The sequence below is a fragment of the Furipterus horrens genome, unplaced genomic scaffold, assembly GCF_987537825.1.
Source record: "Furipterus horrens unplaced genomic scaffold, mFurHor1.1.pri manual_scaffold_1, whole genome shotgun sequence".
NCBI classification, from domain to species: Eukaryota; Metazoa; Chordata; class Mammalia; order Chiroptera; family Furipteridae; genus Furipterus; species Furipterus horrens.
Genome location: NW_028327171.1, coordinates 165057551 through 165083284, shown reverse-complemented (window position 1 = coordinate 165083284; position 25734 = coordinate 165057551). Strand labels below are relative to the sequence as shown.

At 35.9% G+C, this 25734-nt stretch overlaps 2 protein-coding genes across 4 annotated transcripts; one reads left to right on the top strand and one right to left on the bottom strand.

Annotated features, from left to right (window-relative positions):
- Window positions 1-4266: 4266 nt before the first annotated feature.
- On the top strand, window positions 4267-14872 carry METTL5 (methyltransferase 5, N6-adenosine). The gene is made up of 8 exons (XM_090280618.1): window positions 4267-4482; window positions 4596-4748; window positions 7254-7368; window positions 7715-7896; window positions 8629-8711; window positions 12955-13006; window positions 14340-14389; window positions 14769-14872. Exons 2-8 carry the CDS (start codon window positions 4640-4642, stop codon window positions 14805-14807), a joined length of 630 nt encoding a protein of 209 aa, XP_090136744.1. The 5' UTR covers window positions 4267-4482; window positions 4596-4639; the 3' UTR covers window positions 14808-14872.
- Window positions 14685-23871, bottom strand: SSB (small RNA binding exonuclease protection factor La). 3 transcript variants are annotated; one of them, XM_090280597.1, is made up of 13 exons: window positions 23755-23871; window positions 22376-22475; window positions 21689-21760; window positions 19344-19447; window positions 19082-19256; window positions 18322-18429; window positions 18136-18236; window positions 17071-17142; window positions 16541-16583; window positions 16033-16173; window positions 15489-15675; window positions 15232-15363; window positions 14685-14961 (listed from the first exon to the last, which is right to left on the bottom strand). In XM_090280597.1, exons 3-13 carry the CDS (start codon window positions 21749-21751, stop codon window positions 14873-14875), a joined length of 1215 nt encoding a protein of 404 aa, XP_090136723.1. In that variant the 5' UTR covers window positions 21752-21760; window positions 22376-22475; window positions 23755-23871; the 3' UTR covers window positions 14685-14872. The 3 variants fall into 3 exon arrangements, with proteins under 3 accessions (XP_090136723.1, XP_090136720.1, XP_090136731.1); XM_090280594.1 differs by lacking the exon at window positions 22376-22475; XM_090280605.1 differs by lacking the exons at window positions 21689-21760; window positions 22376-22475.
- Window positions 23872-25734: the final 1863 nt, after the last annotated feature.

Here is a 25734-nt window from a genome sequence, read left to right as displayed (position 1 = left end):
CATGTCTTTATTTATCATGGGTAAATACATACAAGTGAGACTGCTGAGTCATACGATAAATATAAGTTTAACTTTGTAAGAAACTGCCAAGTTATTTTCCAAGGATGCTGAGTTACTTTGTATTCCCACAAACAATGTGTCAGTAATCCACATGTTCCACACCCTCTCCAGTACTAGGTATTGTGTCTTCCTTTTTCTTTTTCTTTTTCTTTTTTTTTTCCTTATTTTATTTTAGCCATGCCAGTAGATGCTAGTGGTTTTTATCAAAGTTTTGAAATGTTTACCTTTGGTTTCCTCACATAAATTGTTAACCATCTACTGGAAGGTATTACACATTTTAGGTAGCTCCTGCATATTATGAGGACAGTCTATTCCATAGAAGAAATATCAAATTTTACCAATCCATCTACTGAAGTTTAAGCAAAACAGTTCTCCTGGTGATGTGGGGAAAGTACTTGCCTATAAGTCTTGTGGTATCCATTGAAATCACTTTTTAACCCTCTTTATCAATAGTATGTACAATTCAATCTCACCTCTACATTTTTAAAGAGTTGGCAATAGACAGCTTTCCTCTACACCTTGAGTTCTCACCACCATTATGGAGACTTCAGGGTCCACACAGATGGTCCCCCAGACACTGACCTTCTCCCCACTCTGCTGCACTGCAGTCTACCCTTCCACCACCTCTCCCTTGGCCTTGTTACCTCTCACAACTGATCCTTACTTTAATGTATTTTTATTCACTTTTACAACATTTTAGTGACTTTTTAAAGCATACAAAGGATTTTAAGTAATTTAAAAGGATATGCAAACATCACCAAAATCCAGTTTTAAAACACTTCTACCACCTTTAAAAAGATCCTTTGTGCTGGTTGAGTCAATCACTGCTCTCACCTCCTGCTCCATGTACTTCATACAAATCTTAAACCCCAGTAGTCCATTATCTGAACTGAACTCAACCTCTAATGGTCTAGATCTCTCACTCCTTTTCTTCCATTAAACCTATTTAATAACATCATCAGGTCCTCATCCCTACTCTTGTCCCCTCAGTCTCATTCCCTTCGCTTTCACTTCTTTCTCCATCTAGCCACAGACTTCTGGTCAATCACTACAACCATTCTCTTGCCAATACCACTTACACTCTTCTCTCTCATGCTGATATTATATCTCTCTGTCAAAACTACTATCTGAATCTACTCAACTGTCAGGTCTTCTTTGCTTCTGCCTCAATATTTCAGGAGAAAAAAAAATCAACTTTGAAGAACAGTGCATTAGAATTATTGTTTTTGACAACTTCCTCTACCTAATAAAAGGGTACTTATAAAAATTCCACAGCTAACACCATGTTTAATAGTGAAAGACTAAAAGCTTTCCCTCTGAGATCAGGAATAAGACAAGGATAACTGTTTTCACTACTGTTATTCAATATTATATCAGAGGTTCTATCTAGAGCAATTAGGTAAGGGGGAAAAAAGACATCTAGATTGAAAAATAAGAAGTAAACTATTTTCATTTGCAGATGACATGACATTGTGTATAGAAAATACTAAGAAATACACAGACACAACTAGAGCTAATAAGTTCAGAAAAGTTACAGGATATAAGATCATTAACCAAAATTAATTGCCTTTCTTTACACTAGCAATGAACAATCCATAAATAAAATTAAGAAAGCAATTCAAGTTAAAATAGCGCCAAAAAGAATAAAGTACTTAGTATTAAATTTAAAGAAATGTAAAACTTGTACACTAAAAACTATGAATGGTTGTTAAAAGAATTAAAGAAAACCTAAGTAAGTTTAAAGCTATCCAAGTTCATCGATTACAAAACTTAATATTAAGATGGCTACTCCCAAATTGATCTACAGATTCATTGCAACCTCTATGAAAATTCCAACTGCTTATTTTGCAGAGATTTGCCAGATGATCCTAAAATTCATATGAAAATAAAAGTGACTCTGAAAGTTAAAACAACCTTGAAAAGGAAGAACAAAGTTGAAAGACTAACACTTCCCATTGCAAAACTCACTACAAAGCTATAACAATCAAGGTAGTGTGGTAATGGCAAAAGGAGAGACACCTACATCGTGAAATAAAATTGGGAATCCAGAAATAAACTCATACACTGATGCTCAGTTGATTTCTACAAGGATGCTGAGACCATTCAATGGGTGAAAGCACTGTCTATTCGGTAATGTTGAGACGACTGAATATGCACATGCAAAAGAATAAATGTGTACCTCTACCTCATACCACACACAAAAAATTACTCAAGATTGATGAAAGAACTAAGTGTAAGAGCTGGAACTGTAAAACTCTTAGAAGAACACCTAGCTGTAAATTTTCATAACTTTGAATAGGCAACATGTTCTTAGATATAACACCTAAAAAATTGATTTGGACATCATCAAAATGAAAAACCTGTGTATACTAAGGGATACTACCAAGAAAATAAAAAGGCAACCCACGAAATGAGAGAAAATATTTGCATACCATGTATCTGATAAAATCTGGTATCTAGAATATAAAAAGAACTCGTACAACTCAATAATAAAAACATGAATAACACAATTTTAAAATAAGCAAAGGATTTAGATTGTTATTTATCCAAAAAGGCTATAGAAATGGTCAAGAAGCATATTAAAAGATGTTCAACATCACTAGCCATTAGGGAAATGTAAATCAAAACTACAATGAATTTGTTACTTTATATCTGCTAAGATGGCTATACTAATTTAAAAAACAGAAAATAGCAAGTGTTGGTAAGGATATGGAGAATTTGAAACTCTTGTACATTGCTCATAGGAAATTAATATGCAATATGAAGGATCTTTGCTGTGATGGAAATGCTATCCCTTGACTATATCTGTAATACAATACTGTATTACAGTTTTGTAAAGTGTTATTATTAGGGAAACTGATTAAAAATACACAGGATTTCTATGTTCTATTTTTTATGATCACATACAAATTTGCAATTATCTTGAAATAAAACTTTTAAATCAATTTTTAATAGAAAAGTCTTCAACCATAGATTGATCAATATTCCTTCCATACATCCAGCTACTTTCAGTCATCCATTTCATTCAAAGTCCTTATTCCAGCCACCTCCTTCTCAAGAGATAACTACCACCGCCAACAACAACAGCAACCAACATTTATTGGGCATTTGTTACATGACAAAGAACTTTATGTACTGACTTTATGTGCAAGAACTTCACATAATCCTCCCAACAGACAACTTTGAATTCTACTTTTCATAGGAAACAGCATCTCAGACACCACCCCCTGTACTTCATTCTCATCCATCCACTCCTCTTTTTCTTCCTTTAATAATGAAACCAAGGGTCCATTTTGCAGATTAAATGCAATCCTTTCACTTAAGCACGGATCCCACTACTCAGGATCCTAACTCCACCCAATATCTCTCTTGTATTTTGAACCTCTATTAGATTTAACCTGTCTGAATTTAGGTAACTTCACATCCGCTCCTATAGTTAAAAAGGAGGAGGAGGTGGAGGAGGAAGAAGGAAGAAAGAAGTGGAAGAGGAGGAGGAAAAAGGAAGAGGAGAAAAAGCAGCAGCAGCTAGCAGCTAGCAGCTTCCTTCTTTCAACCTTACAAATACATCATCCATTCTCACTCTTTTGTAGTTATCTTTCTTAAGAATTGTTCATTTTACACTTTCTACTTCCTAAAGTTCCATTCAGTTAAAAACCCACTACAACTTGGTTTCTGCTCCTACTCTATGATAAAGTCTGACCTCTTTCCAGCATTTGACACCTCTACCTATTCCTTCATTTAAACTCTTTCTTCTTTGGGCTTCTCTGACATCATCACTCTGTGAGATTTGAGGTAAGTGACACAAGTGACCTAAAAAGAGGGAAATGAAGTTATAATAAAGTAGGAGATGCTGATGGCCAAGGAGGCAAAGGAAAGGAGATGGCTACTTTTTGAGAAGGGAGTTGGGAAATAGAAGGCAGAAAGGGCCCCAATGGGCATTAAAACAAAATGACCGTGACTTTCACCCTCTTTTCCCCGTCATTCCCACCCTCTTTCTTCCTCTATACTTTGAGAGCCTACTCGTACTCAAGAAAAGGCTGGAGGGTAATGGCGGGGACCGGCGTGGGAAGCTGCAAGATGGGCGGGCTCTACCGCCGGGGCACACCAGGCCAGGACCGACGTGGATGAGGAGCTTCAGTCGCCAGCGGAACAGGTGAGCCGGGCCGCGGTTGCTGCACGGCGAGGGACCACTGGGAGCAGACGCGAGCGCACGTGCGTAGCGGCGCTTCCGGCCCCGGCCTGGCGGGAGCAGCGTCTTGAAATGTCCCGACGCTGTGCATGAAATATCCATGTTGGAGCCACCGCTGATTTCCGAGAATCCCGAGATCGGCACGGGATACCCTGGAGGCAGGGGGGTCAAAAGCAGACCGAAGACCCCGTCCGATGCTAGCGCATAGCGAAGAGCGGTAACGGCCTTGGCCCGTGTGTCCTTCGCGTCCTTCGTCCCCTGCCTAGCCCCTGTGGCCAGCGGCGCTGAAAAAGTGGGCGGGGGGTTGGGGGTACGAGAAATTTAGGTTAAACAAGTGTCTCTGCAGATCCAGTGCATTTAAACCTGGAGAGCCCACACTTTTTTAAAAAAATGAAGAAATTAAGGCTTAAGGAACTGGAGAGTCGCCTGCAACAAGTGGATGGATTTGAAAAGCCGAAGCTACTTCTAGAACAGTATCCCACCAGGCCTCACATCGCAGGTAGGGCAGCTGGTGACCGCTCCTTGGCTTCGCGGGTTGGTCAGTCTTGTCTACTCACACCATAATGAAATGAGAACAATTATTTAGATACAAAGGAAATCTGCTGAAAGATTACAAATGACGTTAGATTTTCTTAACACCGAAGCTAAAGACACACATACACGCGTGTTGTCATTTTACTGTTTGGTTTTTGCATACTCCTTAACACTGTCGGACATCTTTTTAATGTGTTTGTTTCTCTCATTACACTTTAAACTCCTTGACATCAAAGAATCTGTTGGTCTTGTTCACACAATTCCCAGTGCCTGAGGAGTTTCTGGTATTAGTTAGAATCTCAGTAAATATTTGCTAAATAAGGACCAATTTTCTATTGCAACAAATTGTGAGCGTAGAAATTTCTATGCTATATTCTGCTCTATAAATGAATACTAGATTTGCTAGCTGAGCTTAACAAATCCAGAATAAGTGCTATGTAAATATGAGGATGCATTTCGATTTTAACAAATGATCCGAGAATTAGCAGTGTTGCTTGATGTGAGAAACATACCAGTAATACAGGAAAAACCATTCTATTCAATAAATGTATTACCAAAGTCATTGGGGAGTCTTAAGAAAATTAATTTGTCAGCAATACCTACAAGGAGGCAACTCATCCAATTCCAACATAGTTTTGTTTCTAAGCTGCCAATGAAAATCAAGGAACATACATGCCTACCTGCACTTAACTCCAACATTGTCATAATTTCAACCAAAAATTGGCACAAAACTGTGTCTGTGTTAAAACCAGTTTACTCAATTTAGATAGTGACTTCTTTAATGTCTTCTGGTTATAGGGTTTCTAAGTGGAATCCAGTTTTTTTTTTAAAGATGGTTTCACACTCATGCGAATTCTTACTTTATTATTTTTTAATTGATTGTTGTAGAGAGGAAGCGGGAGAGAAACGTCAATCTGTTCCACTGATTTATGCATTGATTGGTTGCTTCTTGTATGTGCCCTGACCAAGGATCAGACCCGAAACCTTGGCTATTGAGATGAGACTAACCAACTGAACTATCCAGCCAGGGCTTTGTGCTAATTCTTTACCAGCTTCAAAGTAACTAACACATGAATCAATAATCAGGACAGTGCACTCAGCCTGAGATGTCCTGTAATTGTGTTTTTGATAAAACCTCTGAATCCTGGGGCATCAGTGATGGCCAGTAATCCTTACAGATATCCACAAGGAGATAAAAGTGTTCCTACTCATGCATAACCTTCAGTATATCTCAGACCTTTATGTATTTGAACTATCCCTTTCTAATCTCAGCAGCTTCTGTTCTACTCCTCAACAGTTCTCTTGTTTGGTCTTATTAGAATATGAATATAAGTGTCTGGATCATAAACATGTGTCTGAATATGTGAGTCTAAAGGCTGTATTGTGGATGTAGGTCTTTTCCTTTCCCATTCTAGCTTAAGTTTATGATAACCTGTATTCTGGTGACAACTTTGTTGCAAAAATGTTATGTGCCATTTTAATGTTAATGCTGTGGTTCCCAGACATATTTCATAAATCAGTAAAATTTCAAAATATTTTTGGACAGATACAGGGAAGATTTTTTTGTTTCTTAAAATTGATCTTTATTTTCCAGATTTTTTCCTAAAGGATTTTGCTTTGTATATAGTACAGTTCCCATTTTTTTCTCCCTTTCCCTACCTCCACCCAACCCCAACCTCTCCCCTACCTAAGACAATCCCATATCGTTGTCTGTGTCCATGGGTCATGCATAAATGGTCTTTGGTTAATCCCTTCACTGCCTTTCATCCAGTCTTTCCTCTTCCCTCTGGCAGCTGTCAGTCTGTTCCATGTATCTATACTTCTGTTTCTATTTTGTTCATTAGTTCATTGTGTTCATCAGATTCCACATATAAGTGAGATTATGTGGCATTTGCCTTTCACTGACTGGGTCATTTCACTTAGCCTAATATTCTCCAGGTCCATCCATGCTGTCGCAAAATATGAGTTTCTTTTTTTTTTACTGCTGCATAGTATTCCATTGTGTAAATGTACCACAGCTTTTTTATCCACTTTCTACTAATGGACACTTGGGCTGTTTCCAAGGAAAGATATTTTTAAAACCTATTTATTTTTACCATCCTTCCATAAAAATATTTCAACATCCAAGAAAAGTGAAATATGTGTGTGTATAGCAATATTTTGAACAGGCTAAGGAAAAGTAAGACATTTTAACCTTGTGTTTCTCATTTTACCTCAAAGTCTTTTCAGTCTTGGCATTGTCTGCAGAAACTAGTTTTTGGGAATCACTGGTATGTGTTTTATTGTTTTTTTGTGGGCCTTCGTTACTATGCATTATGGTTTTTGGTTGTTTTTTTTTTTTCATTATTTAGAATACCATTTGGGGGAGGACTAGATAATGCAAGACAAAATGTTTTAAAGAGTCATATGCACAAATTGGATTTTGGTTTTCAACTTGCTTATTCTTTTAATATGTTTTTTGATCTTTTAGCATGTATGCTCTATACAATTCATAATACATATGATGATGTTGAAAATAAAGTGGTTGCAGATCTAGGATGTGGTTGTGGAGTACTCAGCATCGGAACTGCAATGTTAGGAGCAGGGTAGGTAGTCCAGTATATACTATTTGGTATGGGGTGGCTTTAATAAGCATAAATAGTATAAACTGATTATATTTATGAGACTTTGTAGTATGAGATGAGGGGAGCAAATATCTGATGAGTACTTTTTGAATGAGCAGAATAAACTAAAAAAACAGTAACAGTAGCAGGCAGATGCCTCCTTTGTATACAAACCTAAGTTTCCAACCCATGCCAGGTTGGGCAATCATGCTGTTGAAAGGTAACACTCACTATGCCAGTTGGGTTAAAATGGTATATGGTTTTGACTGTGTTAATAATTCTTGGAAGCTGTAAGTAGTCACTTCTTGTGTGTGTTCTGTATTTATAGGTTGTGTGTTGGATTTGACATAGATGAAGATGCATTGGAAATATTTAATAGGAATGTGGAAGAGTTTGAGTTAACAAATGTTGACATGGTTCAATGTGATGTGTGCTCATTTTCTAACAAAATGTCCAAGTCATTTGATACAGTAATTATGAATCCTCCCTTTGGAACCAAAAATAATAAAGGTTAGTAACAAGAATCAGGTATACTGGTTTTAAAAACCACTTGCTTGTTGATTGTTTGGGTTAAGTGATTTTATCACTCTTCATTAAATAAACCAATTTCTTACCTCAGTTATTACAATTTCAGTTTGTCTAATGCATGGGTAGGGAATTGAATTTTTCAACATTTTCACAAATTTGTACTAAATAAAACCTTTTTATTCACTTATTTATACTCCATCTGGTTTCAAGCGTGATTTACTTAACCCTTATGAATGATTATAAATCCTATAAAGTACTTTATACTTTTAGAACCTCTTTTTAATACTTTAGCACACCTGAGGGCTTCCTCATGTGTCCATCAGTAACAGTGACTCACTGGCTTTTTATTGTGTATGCTATGGGCAAGGAGAGTAGAAAGTAAGATGAGGAAAAGATGCATAGTTTGAAAAGTCCTCCCTGCACCCCTCAACCCACACGTGATTCTGATTACTACTATATCTGTTCCATTCTTTGAAACTCATTAATTAGGAATATAATACTAAAGTATTTATTTATCCTTATTCAAATAAGGCAGTATAGTTCTGGTTTTATTCTATCAACCTTATAAGATACTTAGGTGTGTTACTTGTACCATCTTTCTGCAGAGAGAATTTGAAGTGGCTATTTTGGTATTTATTAATACCTGGTATTCATTTAATTTTCTACTTTGATAAAAGGTATATAATGTAAATTGGAGTTTTCTACTCTTAACAGGGACAGATATGGCATTTCTGAAGACTGCTTTGGAAATGGCAAGAACAGCAGTATATTCTTTACATAAATCCTCAACTAGAGAAGTAAGTTCAAATCTGAGTCATTTATTTTTAAATTCATGACAGTGTTTTAAGGATTTGCTGTAAGATTTATTTACTGTTAAAAATCTAAATACCAGAATGTATCTCCTGACCTTTTTTAACATCTGGCATTTAGAAACTGACTTTTCCCTTTAACTAGCTAGCATTTGTGATTACCTTTCTTGTAGCCCATGTAACTTTTTTTGTCAAAGATTTGTTCAGGCAGGAACTGTTACCAGAAAGAGACTATAATTCAGGAGTAGAGAAGTATGATATAACTAGGGTGAAAGTATGTACTTTTTGCCTGGGTCCTTTTTTTTTTTTCTGTAATCCTTACCCAAGGATTGATTTGAGAGGGGAAGGAGGGGAAGGGATGGGGGAACAGGGTGAAAGGGAAAAAAAAAACGATGTGAGAAACGTTGATTGGTTGCCTCCAGTACACCTCCCAACCTAGGATCATACCTACAACCTTTTGGTGTACTGGATGACACTTGAACAAACTGAGCAACCTGGCCAGGGCTGCCTGAGTAAGTCTTGATTGATGCCTGTATCCCCAGTGGCCTTGTGTGGCCTGGTGCACATACGGCAGTAAGGCCTGGTTTTTCAAGGAGCTAAATTGATTTGTGTTTATAACCCACCTCTTCTGTTATTCTTGCCAGCATTTGACACACGGGGGTGTATAAGGTATACAGTAGTCCCTCTCTATATCACGGTTCACTTATCGTGGCCTCACTGTATCACGGGATTTTAAAAAATATTTAATTATTGCAGATTTTTTGCTATATCGCGGGATTTTGCAGTACTGTATACGTATGTTGTTAAAGTTACATAGGTTTAAGAGTGTAGAATGTTTAAGAACTTAAGTAGTGTTTATTAAAGTGTAGAAAAGGTTAAGGGAGTGGGAATGGTTAATAAGGGACTGGGAACGATTTATAAGTGTGTGGGAAGGGTTTATAAAGCCTTAAAATATATATAAATAGTAAAATAAATGTAAGGTTCCTACTTTGCAGATTTTCACCTGTCACGGGGGCTTCTAGAATGCAATACCCACGGATAAGTGAGGGAATACTGTATTTGAGAAAATACACCATTTTTTTGGTGTCAGTATAACATAGTGACTAAGAACAGAGATGATAGTGTGAGATTGCCTAGGTTCATTTCTAAAATCTGCTGCTTCCCAGCTGTTACCTTGGTCAAGGTACTTGATTCAGTTTCCTCACCTATACTGTATTTACCTGTACTCTTGTAGTATAAGGAAGTAAGATACCTTATACTTTGAGGGTTGTTGTGAGAATTAAATGAGTTAATATTTACAAAGCGCTTAGAATAGTATCTAGAATATGTAATTTCTATTAACTATTATTACTTTAGATGATACATGTACTAAGAGATTTTAAAGTAGTTTTGTAGTAAAAATATTTGTATAAATACCATGTACTGGAATCCAGTTGAAAACAATAAGTCCTGGATTTATGGTCATCTAATAACTCTTTAAAAATGTAAAATTACATGGCTAAAAATATATACTGCTAACAATAAGTGGTACCAAATGTAGGTAAGCAGAATACAACATAACTTTACTAGTAAATAAATCTCCATTTGATACGTGAAAGCAAACACCAGTAATTATTGGTATCTAAAAAGCTTGTTTTGAGGAGGTCCTCAGGTTTGATGAATCTCAAAGAAGTCTCACAAGACTCAGCACACAGTCATACTCATGCCTATGATTTATGACAGCTAAAGGATACAGAGCAAAATCAGCAAAAGGAAAGGTGCATAGGTTGAAGTGCGAGAAACCAGGTGCAAGCTTCCAGAGTTCTCTCCTAGTGAGATTTTCCCAGCAGCGAATTTTTGTGACATGCGTGTGAAATGCTGTCAATCAGGGAAGCACATTAGAGACTTAGGGCCCAGGATTTTTATTGAGGACTCATCATGTAAGCATCCCTACCCCCTGGCCTGGCACAAACCCAAATTCCAGACTCCCAGAAGCAAAACAGGTATTCAGCATAAAGTTTAAGCACAGTGTGCTTATTAATTAAGGGGACGGGGAATGGAAACCCTCCCAAAATCTAAGTTCCCATATTCCAGTCAAGGGCCAACTTTATATGCAGGGCTTTTCCAAGGATAAGCAAGTCAGGCCTGTCCTGAACTCTTTTCTGCATAGCCTGAAATAACAATTTTATGTTACTCATCTACAGTTCATGCAGACCAAGTAAAATATCCCAGTAAAAAATGCAATTAAGCAGCAAAGTCTAATAATTATTGGAGTGAATTCCTCTAGCACGTTGCCAAGGAACTCCTACCATTGTTCCACAATTATGAAGTAGCATTATGAACATTGCCTTGTCAGGCTTAATAGTGGAATTTTAAGCATCTATTAAGTACATTTTTATTTAGTGCATATTTCCATTAGTACAGTAATATGCAAAATTAACCTGGTGTGTATTATGCATACATGAAGGAGATATGGTAAGGAATGAACTAGTAGTAAGACAATCCCTGTTAAGCCCGTGGTAGTTTTGTGTGCTTTAAATTTTTTTTAATTTGCATATAAATTGTTTTGTTTTAAGATTTTATTTTTAGAGGGGAAGGGAGGGAGAAAGAGGGAGAAAAACATCGGTATGTGAGAGATACATCAATAGGTTGCCTCTCACATGCCCCCAACTGGGGACCCAGCCCGTAACCTAGGCATGTGCCCTGACTGGGAATTGAACCAGCAATGTTTTGGTTCACAGGCTGGCACTCAGTCTACTGAGCCACACCAACTAGGACTAAATATTCTATGTAATTAGTACATTGTCACTGAAATTTACCCCCTACCTCTTAATTGTAGACCCTTTGTCTTTAGAAGTGCTTGGCCGTCTATTTATAATATAGGTACATTTGCATAGAGTAATATTTTTGATAGAAATAGTTAAGTAAAATGTAGGTATCCTGGCAGGTGTGCTAATAAGCTGTGTGACTCAAGAGCTCTGGCCATATTGTGCTACATTAGGCATTGTGAGAATTCTTGGCTCATGTAGATAAGCTAGGCACTGTTCTCTCAATGTTTATCCTAAACTTACTCCATTCATTGCTTGACATCTCTGACATCTCTGCCAGAACCAGCCACATTCCATTGCATAATCTAATGTCTAAAAACTTCACCAACTTTAGAGCTTGTGTAGCAAAGAAATGTCATCATAATTTATTTCTTACAAATTTATCAAAAATCCTAAGATTCCATTAAATTACAGTATTATTTGCATTCAAGTCTGTATCGTTATACAGAAATACTAGATCTCAAAATGATAAAATATGCACAAAACTGGGATTATTTATTAAAATCAAGGAAGAACTACACACAAAAACATATTGTTGGTATTGTTTAAAATGGAAACACTCAAACCTATAATTTAGAGAAAATTAAGTATTTTATCAACCAGCTTCAAGCCAATTAAGTATTATGAACACTACCAACATGAACAAAATGCTTATAATACCAAATATTGATATCTCTAGATTTCTAGCATTTCTAGAAAATTATACACATAATTTAAGGGATTATATGCAATTTTTTTCCATTTTCTACTAATGTTGAAGTGTTGTATATATTATTTTTAAGAATTCATAAAGCAATTTTTATAACAAATTAACCAAAAATTTAATGAAGGGATTCTAGAATTTTAGACCTATAGTTAACATTTAGTACTTACTGTGCACCAGGACAGTGCTTTTGCTTTTCGTATTTCACAACAATCTGATGAGAGATACCATTACTGTGTTGTCATTTAACAGATGAGGAACTGAGGCACAGAAAGAATGAGTAGCTCAGGGTTATGAAGCCAGTTAAGTAGCAGAGCAGCAGTTCAAGTGCAGGCTGTCTAGTTCCACAGACCATGTTTTTTATTTACTACTATACAACACCGCCACTGAATTGCCCATGTACTTCTCTTGCATCGTTTCCAGCATATACTCATATATATCAATGAAATAATGCTGCAGAAACCATTTGAGTACGCTATGCATTTTGATGTATTTCTGAAATAACAGCTTTGTGATTTGGATTGGATAATGTAATTTGTCTCAGATAGTTAAATATATTGAAATGGCTTGGTTTCTTAATACTGTGCATTCAGTTGAAAAAAAATGTAAGGGTCTAAATTCTAATAGTTTTAAAAGCTTGAAAACTTAATACCAAGTGTTAATAAAAAGGAATTTTTAAAAATTTAGAAATCACTTCACATTAACATGTTATTATGTTCAGCATATTCAAAAGAAAGCTGCAGAATGGAAAATCAAGATAGACATCATTGCAGGTAAGACCATTTTAAGTTTCTTATAAACCAAATCTCAACTTTAATTATCTAAGAAAGCAAGTGCATTAGCCAAACCAGAACTTTTATACAGGTACTGAAAAGATACTATAAATCATGTTTTTTAGTGTAGCAAAATGGACATGGTTGGTAATGGGTAGCTTGAAATCCATTTTTGGGAAATACCACCAGATTATGCCTTCCTTACCTTTCTATTTCAATTTTCTAATTGCCCCTGAAGTCAAGTAATATAATTTCTTTTTTTTTTAGTGGGGGATAGAATATAGTCATTCACCCTGAGTAAATCATGCTTATTACATTTTTATTAGTAAATTGGGTAATCACAGACATCAAAATGGGGAAAGCATATGAGAAGCTAACTGTAATAATTTTGAAGAGCCTAAAATAAGAGTACAATAATGGGGAAATGTTTTTTTATATGATAATAAACTATGAATTAGCACTAAGACATTACCATTTAACTAGATCTGTTACTATTCTTAATAATTAGTAATGTGTAAAAGGTTAGTCTTTCTATTATATTCAGTATTGTCATTTGTTATGTAGTTTAAGGTATAAGATTAGGCAACACGGAGCACCTTAGAACAGATTCAGTAGTACACCAAACCAGGCCTTCCTACTCCAAGTGTGTTCCTTTGATCATCAGTGTTGACGTCTCCTGGGAGCTTGTCAGACTTGCAGAATTTCACTCTCCACCCAAACCTACTGAATTATATCCTGCACCTTAGTACAATTTTATTTGAAGGTGATTTGACTGCATGTTAAAATTTGAGAGCTGTGACCTAGAGTTAGAATTTATGTTGTAAAATATGAAGGGATAGGTAGACTAATTGTCATCCCTCTGAAATGGATCAGTAGTGTGAAGAACTTAACATTATTCTTTAGAAAGAAAATGAAAAAATGGGTTTTCATTGAGAGCTTAGTAGGAAAATAATTAGCTACTTATTACCATTACTAAAATCCAGACAATTTTAAAATAAGCATAGTTATGAGATTGCTAGCTATTGATTAGGAAATTAAAAATAGGAACACACTAATTTTCATAGGATATACTTTTTTGTCTACTTGTTATCCTTCTAAACTCTTCCCCATAAGCTCAGTTTGGTATAAATGACCAAAATAGCAGAAATGCCAAATTCCAACATGCCATGGCTAACCTTGGGGCTACATCACAGCAGTACTTGGATACTAAGTTCAAGTGACAGGTCTAAAATAGTGCTTTCTTAATTCATGGGGTGGTTTTTAGTCAAGGGTGGTAAAATGCTTGGAAATATAATTTTTATCATTAGGTGGCTTTTTTTCGTTTGTTTTATAGAGCTGAGATATGACCTGCCAGCATCATACAAATTTCACAAAAAGAAATCAGTAAGTCTCTTGAACTTTACAATCATTATTTTTACTGTTATCAAGTTGCCCAAGTAAATACAGAAAGCCAGCCTAGGAGACAGATTATGGAATGGCCTATAATCAACAGACATTATGGTTTAAGATAAATTCTTTCTCAAATACTTCAGGCAGACAAAGAAAAAATAAACTTTTAAGTTTTTGCTCTTTTTATATATTTTATTAGTTTGTAGTAATACAGTCTCATATTACAAAGGCAATTTAGTACAAGAATCTTTCTTTTGATATTTGAGTTATCCGAAATAACATAGAACTGTACATTAAAAAAAAAAAAAATTTCCTCATTTGGATAACAAAAAAACAGAAGACAAGCTAAACAAAAAAATTTTCTTTCTTACAGGTGGACATCGGAGTGGACCTAATTCGGTTTTCTTTTTAAAAGCCTCCAAAGACAAAAGCAGCTGAAAACCTAATTTAAATGAACTTAAAAAATTGTTTACTAAACTACTGGTCTCCAGCACCATTTTCTGTTTTCTGCTGTTTTGATGCAGGTTCTTCTTTGTCTGTTTCTTCTCTTTCTCTTTTTATTGGTCCTATAAATTAACAGAATTAATTTTTAAGTTCACTGTAAGGGTTACTCAATTTTAATATTGAGCGTAAGTACCAATAAGAAAAGGCTTTTCTTTAGTACCGACCTTCTGCTCTCTAAACTTACCTTCTAAACATTCTTATCACTTGTAAAACAGCATAAATGGGGTAAATCACAATCCAAGAATGTCACTCATACAGAAACTGAAAAACCACATCACTGCTCTCTCCCACAAATGTCTCAAGAAAGTAGCAAAGGACTTAGAAAAACTTACCAGATGCACCATTTTCATCACGTTCATCATCACTTTCAAATTTAGTTTTCTTGCCCTGAAACTGTACTTTTCCTTTAGCAGATCCAATCTGTACAGCTTTATTTCCCTTTCCTTTTCCTTTAAATCTGCGACCTGCAGACATAATTGAGAGATCAGTAAAGAAATGTTTTAAATGTCTTGTCTTTGAACAATTAGAATTTTTACTAAAGCAAATGAGTTTAAATGACCCAACTGTCAGAAAAATCAGAACTAATAACCTTTTGACTTCCATTTATTTAGGGATTCTTGTTGATCTTCTATGATTTTTTTCAATGCTTCTTTTTCCACATCTCCAGCTAGTACTTCCCATGTCACTTCTTTGTTCCTCAGTTGTAGGTTACCATTATTTGCATCTTTGGCTTTATCCAGTGCTTCCTTAGCTTTTTCTTTAAATAGAATTATTCCCTACACCAAAGACAAAAAGCCACACCCTTCAGCTTTTGGTCCCCACAGTTAATTCCTTCAAAGTAAGTTTTCCTAGCCTGCAAAATCTTCCATGCCATTACTATTTTCAATGATCTTCGGTGAACAACAGGAAGGAAATTGCTACAAAACTTGTAGTCACTGATCCAACTATTCACAGCATAACAACATAATCAGGTATCACATGGAGTTACAGCAATAACAAAATGAACACGTAAATGATTAAACAGGAACTATTTTCATCCCATTAATTTAAAAACATTGCTTTTTCTCTACTAATTATTTCATCTAAAAGATAAATCTCTGGATTTTTCAACATTGATAAAACTGTTTCCAAACCTCTTTTGCTCCTCTGACAAAGTCTATCCATTTTATTTCACCATGATTTGAGAAAAGGATATGCAAATCTTCTCTACAGGTCTGATCATCTAGGTCCCCCGAAAATTTCAACAAGCAGCCAATCTTTTCTTCTAGAGATTTCTATAAAAATACATAAGGTAATAAAAGTTTCTTAAAAGCAACCACAAATCAGAAATGGCTCACATCACTCTATACCTATACAAGGAAAAGGCTATAAACTAAAATGCTATTTTGGGTAGTTTAACATACTACCCAGAGTTCCTGTCATCCTTTGTTCTGCAGTGACTTCTGATTTAACTAACTTTTCCAACAAGTAATATTTTTATATGTTAGTTATATAAATCTGGTTCTCAAATTATCTCTGGATAATTTTAGGCAATAATATTTGGCTATTACTTTAATGTATGCTTACATGTTTTCTGTGAGAAGTCTTCAGACCTTTTATTCTCATAGCCTTGAATTATAGATTTCTTTGATATATACTTACGATTTCAGCATTTTCTGCCAGCTTTTGTTTTTCTTCTTGCTCTCTACAAATAAAAATGTAATTGAATGTTTCCATTTACTATATATAAGAAAATTAAAACCTGATAAAAGTTCATCTTGATCACAATCACTAAACTTAACAACCAAAGCTAGTCCTAGGATTTCTGATTGTCCAGGCTACAGTGCAACACAATGTGGCCCCTAGATTATCAATGCAGCTTAAGACCTCACTGTTTCATGAGCAAAAGAAAGGCCTATTGCTACTTATTTAGAGGTATCAGCTTCAATTCCCAGAACCACTATATACCTTTGTCAAAGATTAAAGGAATTAAAATGTTCTGTTAGCCCTGGCTGGGTAGCTCAGTTGGTTGGAGCATCATCCTGTACAACAAAAGGTTAAGGGTTCAATCTCTGGTCAGGTTGCCTTTGTTTCTCAAATCAATGTTTCTCTTTTTCTCTAAAATTAAAAAAAAATAAAAAAAATTCTCGGGTAAACATTAAAAAAAAGTTCTAGTAGCTCTATTTACTTACTGTTTAGCTCGCAATTTAGCTTCCACTTTATTTTGCTTTCTTTCTTCATTTTTCTTTGCAAAGTAATCTTCCCTAAAGGATACAAAATAGAGGCTAAATTTATGAGAACAAAGATTTCAAATTATTTTGAATGATCAAGACGTGGCAAAAAACATGTCAAGGAAGTAACCGTTCTTTTTTTTTTAATACATATTTACTAAGAAATATTTCCCATGCAATAAAATTCAGTTTTAAAGAGTATAATTCAATGCTTTTTTATTCAGATTGTATAACTATCATTATTATCTAGTTTCAGAACATTTTAATGACCCTAAAAGAAACCCTACATTTCATATTGGTTTTCATTTATCATTCATGTATTTAAAAAAGTAAACCAGAAGTTATGTAAAATATTGTAATGTTTCAGAGTTTTCTGTAGTGTTCATTTTACAAAAGGAGAAAATTATAAAATCCCTGACACCCAAGAATAATAATAATTATAAAATCACATTAAAAAAATATTCTTCAGGGCCTAACACTGAGCAATTCATCACAGTGCATCTCTAAGTACACCAGGTTTAGTACACAGCATACTTAGAATATTGTGTAATGCAGAACTAGGAAACTATGGTCATACATCTAACTTTACCATGAAAATGCTCTGGTTTGTCCAAGTTTTTAGACACACATTAAAGAATGTGATCCAAATGTCTATTATATAATCCTTTGTACTATATAAATATATAGGCATATAAAGACTATGAGAAATAAGAACAGATAAAAATTGTACAATGATTTATTCTTTAACACTAAAAGCCCAAATTTTAATATTCAGCCTAAGTTTTAGATGCAAAGTACTAAAACTTACCCTCCTTTATTAACTGCTAACAGAAAAGGTACTAATGAACACTTTATATATTCTCAAAGAACTACTAGTTTCCACTAAGCAAATTTCAAGCATTTCTCAAAGGATGCCTGTAGTTACCAAACTGCTGGCCTTAGAGAAGATCCTTTTCCATACTCCTTATCCCAGTGTGTCAATTCCATATAAGTGGCCAGAGAAAATATCACAGCAAAAATGCTTACTTGAAAAGTATTAGCAGATCTGTGTCTTTGTACTTTTGTCCAGGGGTCTCCACAAACTTTTTAGCAGACTCAATGCTATCAAACACAGCAAATATTGATCCCTTTTAAAGGGGGAAGAAAGATAATTTTTTAGTTATGTTCCATATATTTTTCCACTAGAAATTCTGTTGCAGAATACAACCATACCTTAAATGCTTTATGCAATGTTCTTCTCATCTGAATATTTAGTACTTGACCTTTACCTTCTAACCATTCTTTTATGTCATCAAGGGTTGCATCAGTAGGGAAGCCTTTCTGTGAAAAGGAAATATACAAGTGACTTCTCAGGTAAACAGTTAGCCAGAAATTCTGAATCATTTTGTCTTGAATAAAGCCAGGATATCTTTACCTCCTACCCTCCCTTCCTCCTTCCCAAATGTTTAACAGCTCCGGTTAAAAGCCTTTGTTCTCCAGTGCAATAAAAGTGACTTTTATCTGGGATTTGATTCAAAATAATCCAATTGGGGCAGTGATAAAACAAGATTAACCACATGTTAATAAGTATTGAAGCTGGATAATGGTATATTATATATCCAATCTATTTTTGTCTGTCTGAAATTTTCCAGAATAAAAAAAAATTTTTTTAATTAATATGCTAAGGAAAATTGCTATCAAGTTCAGCTGATGATAAATAAGAATAGGTGATATGCACTGGGTGCTTACAATATTGTAATGATTTTGTCCAATGGTATATGGGTTTTCCATTTAATTCTCACAAAAGTTCTATAAGGTAAAAATATCCCCATTTATGAAGATAAGGCTTAAGAGGTTAAGAACATATAGCAAGTGGTGAGGGACATATATAGTAAGTATGAAGTTAAGATTCCTGAGCCCTTATTTTTACCAACTCTATTATCTATTCTTTCTAAATTTAAGCTACAATTAAATGCAATAAAGGCCCACTTACAATATAAACAGATCTGTTTTTTACATCATTTTTATACTCATCAGTCACTTCAGGGAGGGGTTTGTTTGGAGATCTTCTGATTTTGGTTTTATCTTCACTTATTTCCATGAGTTCTGCCTTTGATTTGCTCAGTGCTTCTACTATTACATTAAAATCTGTTGTCAGACGGTTTAACCTGAAGAATATGTATGAAAGCACTGTATGACTTAGTACTAGCACTTGTTAACAGAAAATCTAAAGATGGTTTTTAAAAGGTTTTTACCTATTGAATTTTATCATTATTTCCAAAGGTACCCAGCCTTCATCCAGTTTGATTTGTTCCTTTAAAAATTTGTCCCGTGGCAAATTGAAGTCACCAAAATAATACTGCAAGATAAATATATTTCAGATCTTTGTATAATATTGACTCTAACCTTGGAGGTTTATTTTTATTACCTTTACATCATCAGGTTCTATTCTTTAAAAATACATGTCATAACTTCAGGCAATATTTCCTCCTAAATATACTACAATAAAATATAATACAAATAGATAAAACTAAAAATTGATAACTTAAACAATGTAATTAACAGATAGGTCAACAACAAATAAAAATATACCTGAGGGTTTAGTATCTAAACTCACTTCGAAACAGTGTGGGAACAATAAGTAAAAAAACTGGAATAAACAGGTTAATCACTCAAATATTTTTAAAAGTTAAAAGCGTGTATCTAATTTAAGCATAGAGACACTCTTACTCAGTATAAAAACAAACAACTATACATGAAAAGGCCCAAGTGTGAATACTTGGAATGCCAAAAGTAGCATAAAACATAAGGCAAACACAGAAGTTTGCCAATAATTCTTATAAATCAAGGGGAAAGGAAAAAACCCCAGAAAACACTAACAGAAAAATGAATAAAGGACATTACAAAAATTACTAAAACTAAAAATGTACTATAAACATAAGTTCAATCTCGTTAATCAAATAAACGTAAATTAATAAAACAGCATTTTTCACTTGACAAATTGGCCAAAATTCTAAAACCAAGTATACCTAGTATTGGTCTGAACACAGAAATGGTCACACAGGTAGAGATGTAAGCTGGCCATTAAGTATTGAGTTTTTAAAAATGTGCATAACCCTTAAGCCAGAACACCTCATTCTAGGAATTTTATCTTAAATCAATAAACATGTTTTACTAAGATTTATATATAATGATATTCATGATAAAACTATTACAGCTAAAAATATTAGAAATATCCTACGTATCAAACTGGGAACTGGATGTATAACTGAGAACATAAAACTTTACTTCCGAAAAACACATCCCATGTTTGGTGGAAAAAAAGGAAGAAAATAAAATTTATGTTAGTGTGAGCACTGACCAAAGTGTAAAAGGGCAGTCCTCAGGCTTTTAGCCTTGATTATCAGGAGGGTGGGATTTGAGAGGTGGCAGAGTGTAGAAGGAACATCATTTTTCTATATACATCTATGTATTATTCTAAATATTAAACATACAATAATTTGTAGTTTTCTTCACAATTCTCTAAAGAAATTAGTACAAAAAGTTGCAACACAGGAAATTTAAAATGGCAGAAAAGTACAACTTAAAAAAAAAAAAATTCTAAGAATTCCTAAAAACATATCAAATATGTTTTTCAGGAAGAACATAAAATATAAATTAAGAAATAATTTCCCACAGCACCCATTATTGTAAAGCTTCAACTTAAATACAAGACTTAAGTTCAAAAAAGTACTGAGGCCCTAGCCAAGTAGCTCAGTTGGTTAGAGCATCGTCCCAGTATGCCAAGGTTGCGGGTTCAATCCCCAGTCAGGACACATACAAGAATCAAATCAATGAAAGCATAAATATGTGAAACAACAAATCAATGTTTCCCTCTCCCTCTAAAATCAATATGTAAAAAAATTTTTTTAAAGAGTAGCTGAGAACTATTTGGGCAGAAAAGACAACAAAGACCCTCAAAAATAGGAAGTATTATTTAACAGGGAAGGTACATTACAAAGAATAATGTTATCTTATTAAGTGCCAGGCACTCCACTATATGTTTTACATTTTATTAACTAATGTAATCCTTACAAACACCTTATAAGGAAAGTACTACTATTATTCTCCTTTTACAGACTAGGAAACTAAAGACAAAAAGTTAGCCCTGGCTCGGTAGCTCGGTTGGTTAGAGCACTGTCCCTATAGCCAAGGTTACAGATTCAATCCCCAGTCAGGGCACATACAAGATTCAACCAATAAATGAATAAATGATTGGAACAACAAATTCACGTCTCTCTCTCTCTCTCTCTCTCTCTCTCTCTCTCTCAAATCAATAAATAAAAATTTACACAAAACAAAAAAAGTTAAGTAACATTAGTCTATGGTGTTATTTTTTGAAATGTCTATAGTCTTTGGGCTTCATATATTGGTTCCACCAATATAAAACTGTATATAGTACTATTATATGTTCGACTAACTCCGAGAGTCAAAGACAAACCAAGTGTTGAATAGGTCATTATATGTACTCAAATTAAATGTTCTTTCTGTATCTGTTTTGAGGCCCTAAATTTCCTTTCAAAGAGCTTGTTTTTGCAGTTGAATAGCACAAAGATCATACCTCAATTTGATGACAGATTTTAGCCTCCAAAGCAGCCATTTTTTCATCACCATTTTCGGCCATTGTGGCTATCTGTAAATTTTTCCAAATTGGCATCATTGTTATTTTTTTAACATAAAATTCAAGACCAGAAAAAGGATGACTGTCAACATCCCATTGATTTCTTTAAAAAAAAATCAAGAATTTTTAATTTTACAGGTTCAATTTCTCTATTCAATTCTCAAATTTCAACAAAAGAAAACTTTGGAATAAGTGATGGAAAACTGAAAATCTATTGAGCCCTGGCCAGGTAGCTTGGTTTGTTAGCACGTCATCCCAATACGCCAAGGTTGCATGTTTAACCCAGTCAGGGTACATACAAGAATCAACCATGAATGCATAAATAAGTTGAACGATTTGATGTTTCTCTCTTTTCTCTCTCTCTTCCCCTCCCCCAAATTGGTAAAAATATAAAATTTTTTTAAAAGAAAAGCTATTAATACACATGCCTTTCAGTAAATCACTGCTCCATCTTCTATAACAAAGCAAGTGGCTATCTTCATTATGGATTTCAGTCCCAGTTGTTTAATGTGGTCAAATTTCTTCTAAACTTACGACACAGTTGCCCTGGCCAGTTTGGCTCAATTTGTTGGAGCTCGTCCCATACACCAAAAGGCTGGGGGTTCCATTTCTGGTCAGGGCACATACCTAGGTAGCAGGTTGGATCCCCAGTCAGGGTGCGAACAGGAGGCAACCAATTGATGTTTCTCTCTCACACCTGTGTTTCTCACTCTCTCTATTCCTCTCTCTAAAATCAATAAACACATTAAAATAAATAAGTAAACAAAATTAGTTACAGCTGATTTACCAAAAATCTATATCAGCCAAGATTAAGTACTACAACTTTAAGGTGAAAAAAATTCACGTATTATAGCCAGGTTTCAATGAGATACAGTGTATTACGGGACATATGACAATTTGAGAGCCTGCGAATACTAAAACAACGTTAAACTGGGACTATGCCTCCTCATTCACTAATATATTAGCTAACCAGTTTCCTGATTAGCAGTGCAGGAAAACAACGATGCTGTGAGGTTGGTTTGCTAGGGACACAAAACCAAGTCTTCTCCTCAAATTACTTGCCTCCAGTGCTCTATTAAACCATCCAGCCATCCTCATTATACAAAAGTATTAGGAAGTCATCAAGGATATTGCCATTAACACTCTAGTGACGAACTACCATTGGTACACTTCTTGAAGGCATCGCTTATACATCGTAATTACAATGCAATAAGCTGGATACACATGGGAAGCTCTTGCAATAGGAATTTATATGGTGCACATCCCATTACAAAGTTTGCTCAGTGTTATGCATTGGTTTGTCGACAATAATCTACATTCCTAAGTTACTGCCATAGTCGCGGGCCCCTTATAAAGCAAAGAGTGAGATAAAAGAAATATTTAGTGGCTACAAGACTTCTTAGGCTACCCACTTTTGGACTTTCATTATATTCTTTCCCAGAATGTACAACTCCATGTGAAATATTAACATTTACCATTTCGCACAGAAGCCTTGATTTGAGGAAATGAAGACCCTAAAAACCCCAAGGGAACACCTACACAGCCCCGATTCTCGGGTCCACTCTGTCCCAAATTATCCAAGGAACCGTAAGGGGTTTAGTGCCAATCTTCCCAGAAACTTACACAGGTTGCCCTAAACGTCCGCCTTTGGCGACAATGGAAGACAGTGAAGGTAGTAAACTTGAAAGACGCAGTGGGGATGCGGACAGCTCTGCCTTAAGACTCCGCCAGGGACCCGTCCCAAGGCAACCACTGGATCGCTTGGGACCCAAGAACGTGCACAGAAGCCCAGGCTCCAGCATTCCTACCTGGGGCCCCCGCTCACACCTCCCAGCCCAGCCTGCCGTCTCCGGCCGCGGCCCATGCGGCTCACGACCCAAGCGTGAGGGAAGAGAGGGGCGGACGCACCCTTTCTGAGGCAGCAAAGAAAGGGAAACCGCCGTCGTGCGCCACGGAAAGCAGACCCTTTGGTACCTTCTTCTCATTAGCACCCAGGAGTTGCTCACCTTTCAGGTCCCGGTCCGGCAGAACCGGGCCACAGGATCGCTAAGAGCAACTGCCGCGTCTCTTCCCAGCGCCGCCGGCTCGCGTAACGCGCGTAAAGATGGGGGCCGTCCCGGCAGCCCTTGCGCCCGAGTGGGCGTAGCTTCGGGAGAGCTGTAGCTGGCGCCGCTTTATGAGCATGCGCGCGGCCGCGGACTACCGCAGCCCACGAGGTCTCTCCATCTCCGGGAAGGAATTGGACTGCGATGTTCCGCGTGTTGATGGAGGGAGTTAAAATAAATATTTTTAAGTGTCTTTGGGTGTCATTCGTATCGCTTGCCTTCCTTAATCTTTCCATTCATATGAAGTGGTTGGCTTTTTTTCAGATTATGCGTTTCAAAAATATTGTTTTAATCATCCATATATATCTAAACTACAGCATGTTGTGATCCCAAAACAATGAGAAGTGAAACTTGTTTTAAATCAAAGATTGATAGAATCTTGGAGTTGAGTAAACAATACAATAAGTGTTTAAGAGCGGGGACTCTGGAATCAGAAGGCCTGGCTTCAAATGAGTACTCAACCAGTTTACAGGCTGCATAACCTTGGGCAAGTTACTCAACGTCTTTACCCCTCGTATAAAATGGGGCCAATGATAAATGTCACCTATTTTTTTTTTAATTGTGAGCATTAAACGTGATAGAGCCCTGGCCGGATAGTTTAGTTAGAACGTCCTCCCCATAGCCAAGGTTGTAGGTTCAGTTCCCTGCCAGGGCACCTATGAGAAGCAACCAATAAATGGATAGGTAAGTGGAACAACAAATCGATGTTTCTCTCTCTCTCTTCCCCCCTCCCTCTTTCTCTCTCTCTCAAGTCGATTTTAAAATATAGTGATACAATATTACCTTGCCAGAACTTGTGCCTGGCATATACTGTAGTAAGAGGAGCAGCATATATTAAAACAAACATGATTTTAGATAACTAAAATGCCATCTAATGCAGAAAACTATTGCCTCTGTCGGAGCCCTTTTCTATTACTATACTTTTTTGCACAATGACCTCAGTCACCTAATTTAAAAGATTTTTTTTCTTGCGGTGAGGTACTTTTTTCACTTTGCTTTTTGTCAAACCAGCAACTCAAACCAAACCAACAATACAAAGAATAATACAAATAATATAAATATTACAAAGAATAAATAGATAGAGATACATAATGCTTGTGAAGCTATGATTCCCTAATGTTGCCCTTTTCCTTGTGGAGGCAAAATGCCCAAGGTCAGTTGGTCTCAGAACTCTTTTGCTGAGCGAGGGCCGTGCCAACTCAGAGTAGCCCAGAAACATGGGCTAGTTGCTTCTTAGAATATTTCAGGGATCTGGGGGTTTGAGGGTAGAACATAGGTACAGGTCATCTATCTATTAGCATAAAAAACATCTTGATGCCTCACATGTCTTGTTTTCTCATATTATTTTTTGATAAGCCACTTGAACCTTTCATGTAAGTAGTCCTGTCAGTTATCACTGGATCTGAGGAAGTCTCATTTTAGTTGCCACAGCTTTTCTTGTCACAACAGGAGCTGCACATGATGTCCTGTGTGAGCAAGACTCTGGGTTCTTGTCTTGGTATTCACACACTGTGGTCTTCCCAGCCGGAGCGTCTGGGCAGCTTCTTTGGGGTGATGGTGGTAGGAAAGATAACTGCTGCTACCGTGCTCGCTGCTTCATGAATCCGTGCTCTAGGAAGTCAGTTTCCACCCATGAGACAAACTTATTTTTCCCTCAGTTTTCTTGAAAATTTGAAATGATAGCCTGTTATGTGACCTCAGGGCTTTTTGGCAGTCCCAAAGCACAGCTAGCGTATTTATTTGGAAAAATGCAATTACAGATTCAGTCCGAACATTGCATCAAGCCAATGGTCCCCTCTCCTCCAGGGACCAAGCTCCATACAGCCACCATCCTTTGGGGAAAATGGAATCCTGGCTGCACACCAAGAAGCTTCAATTTTT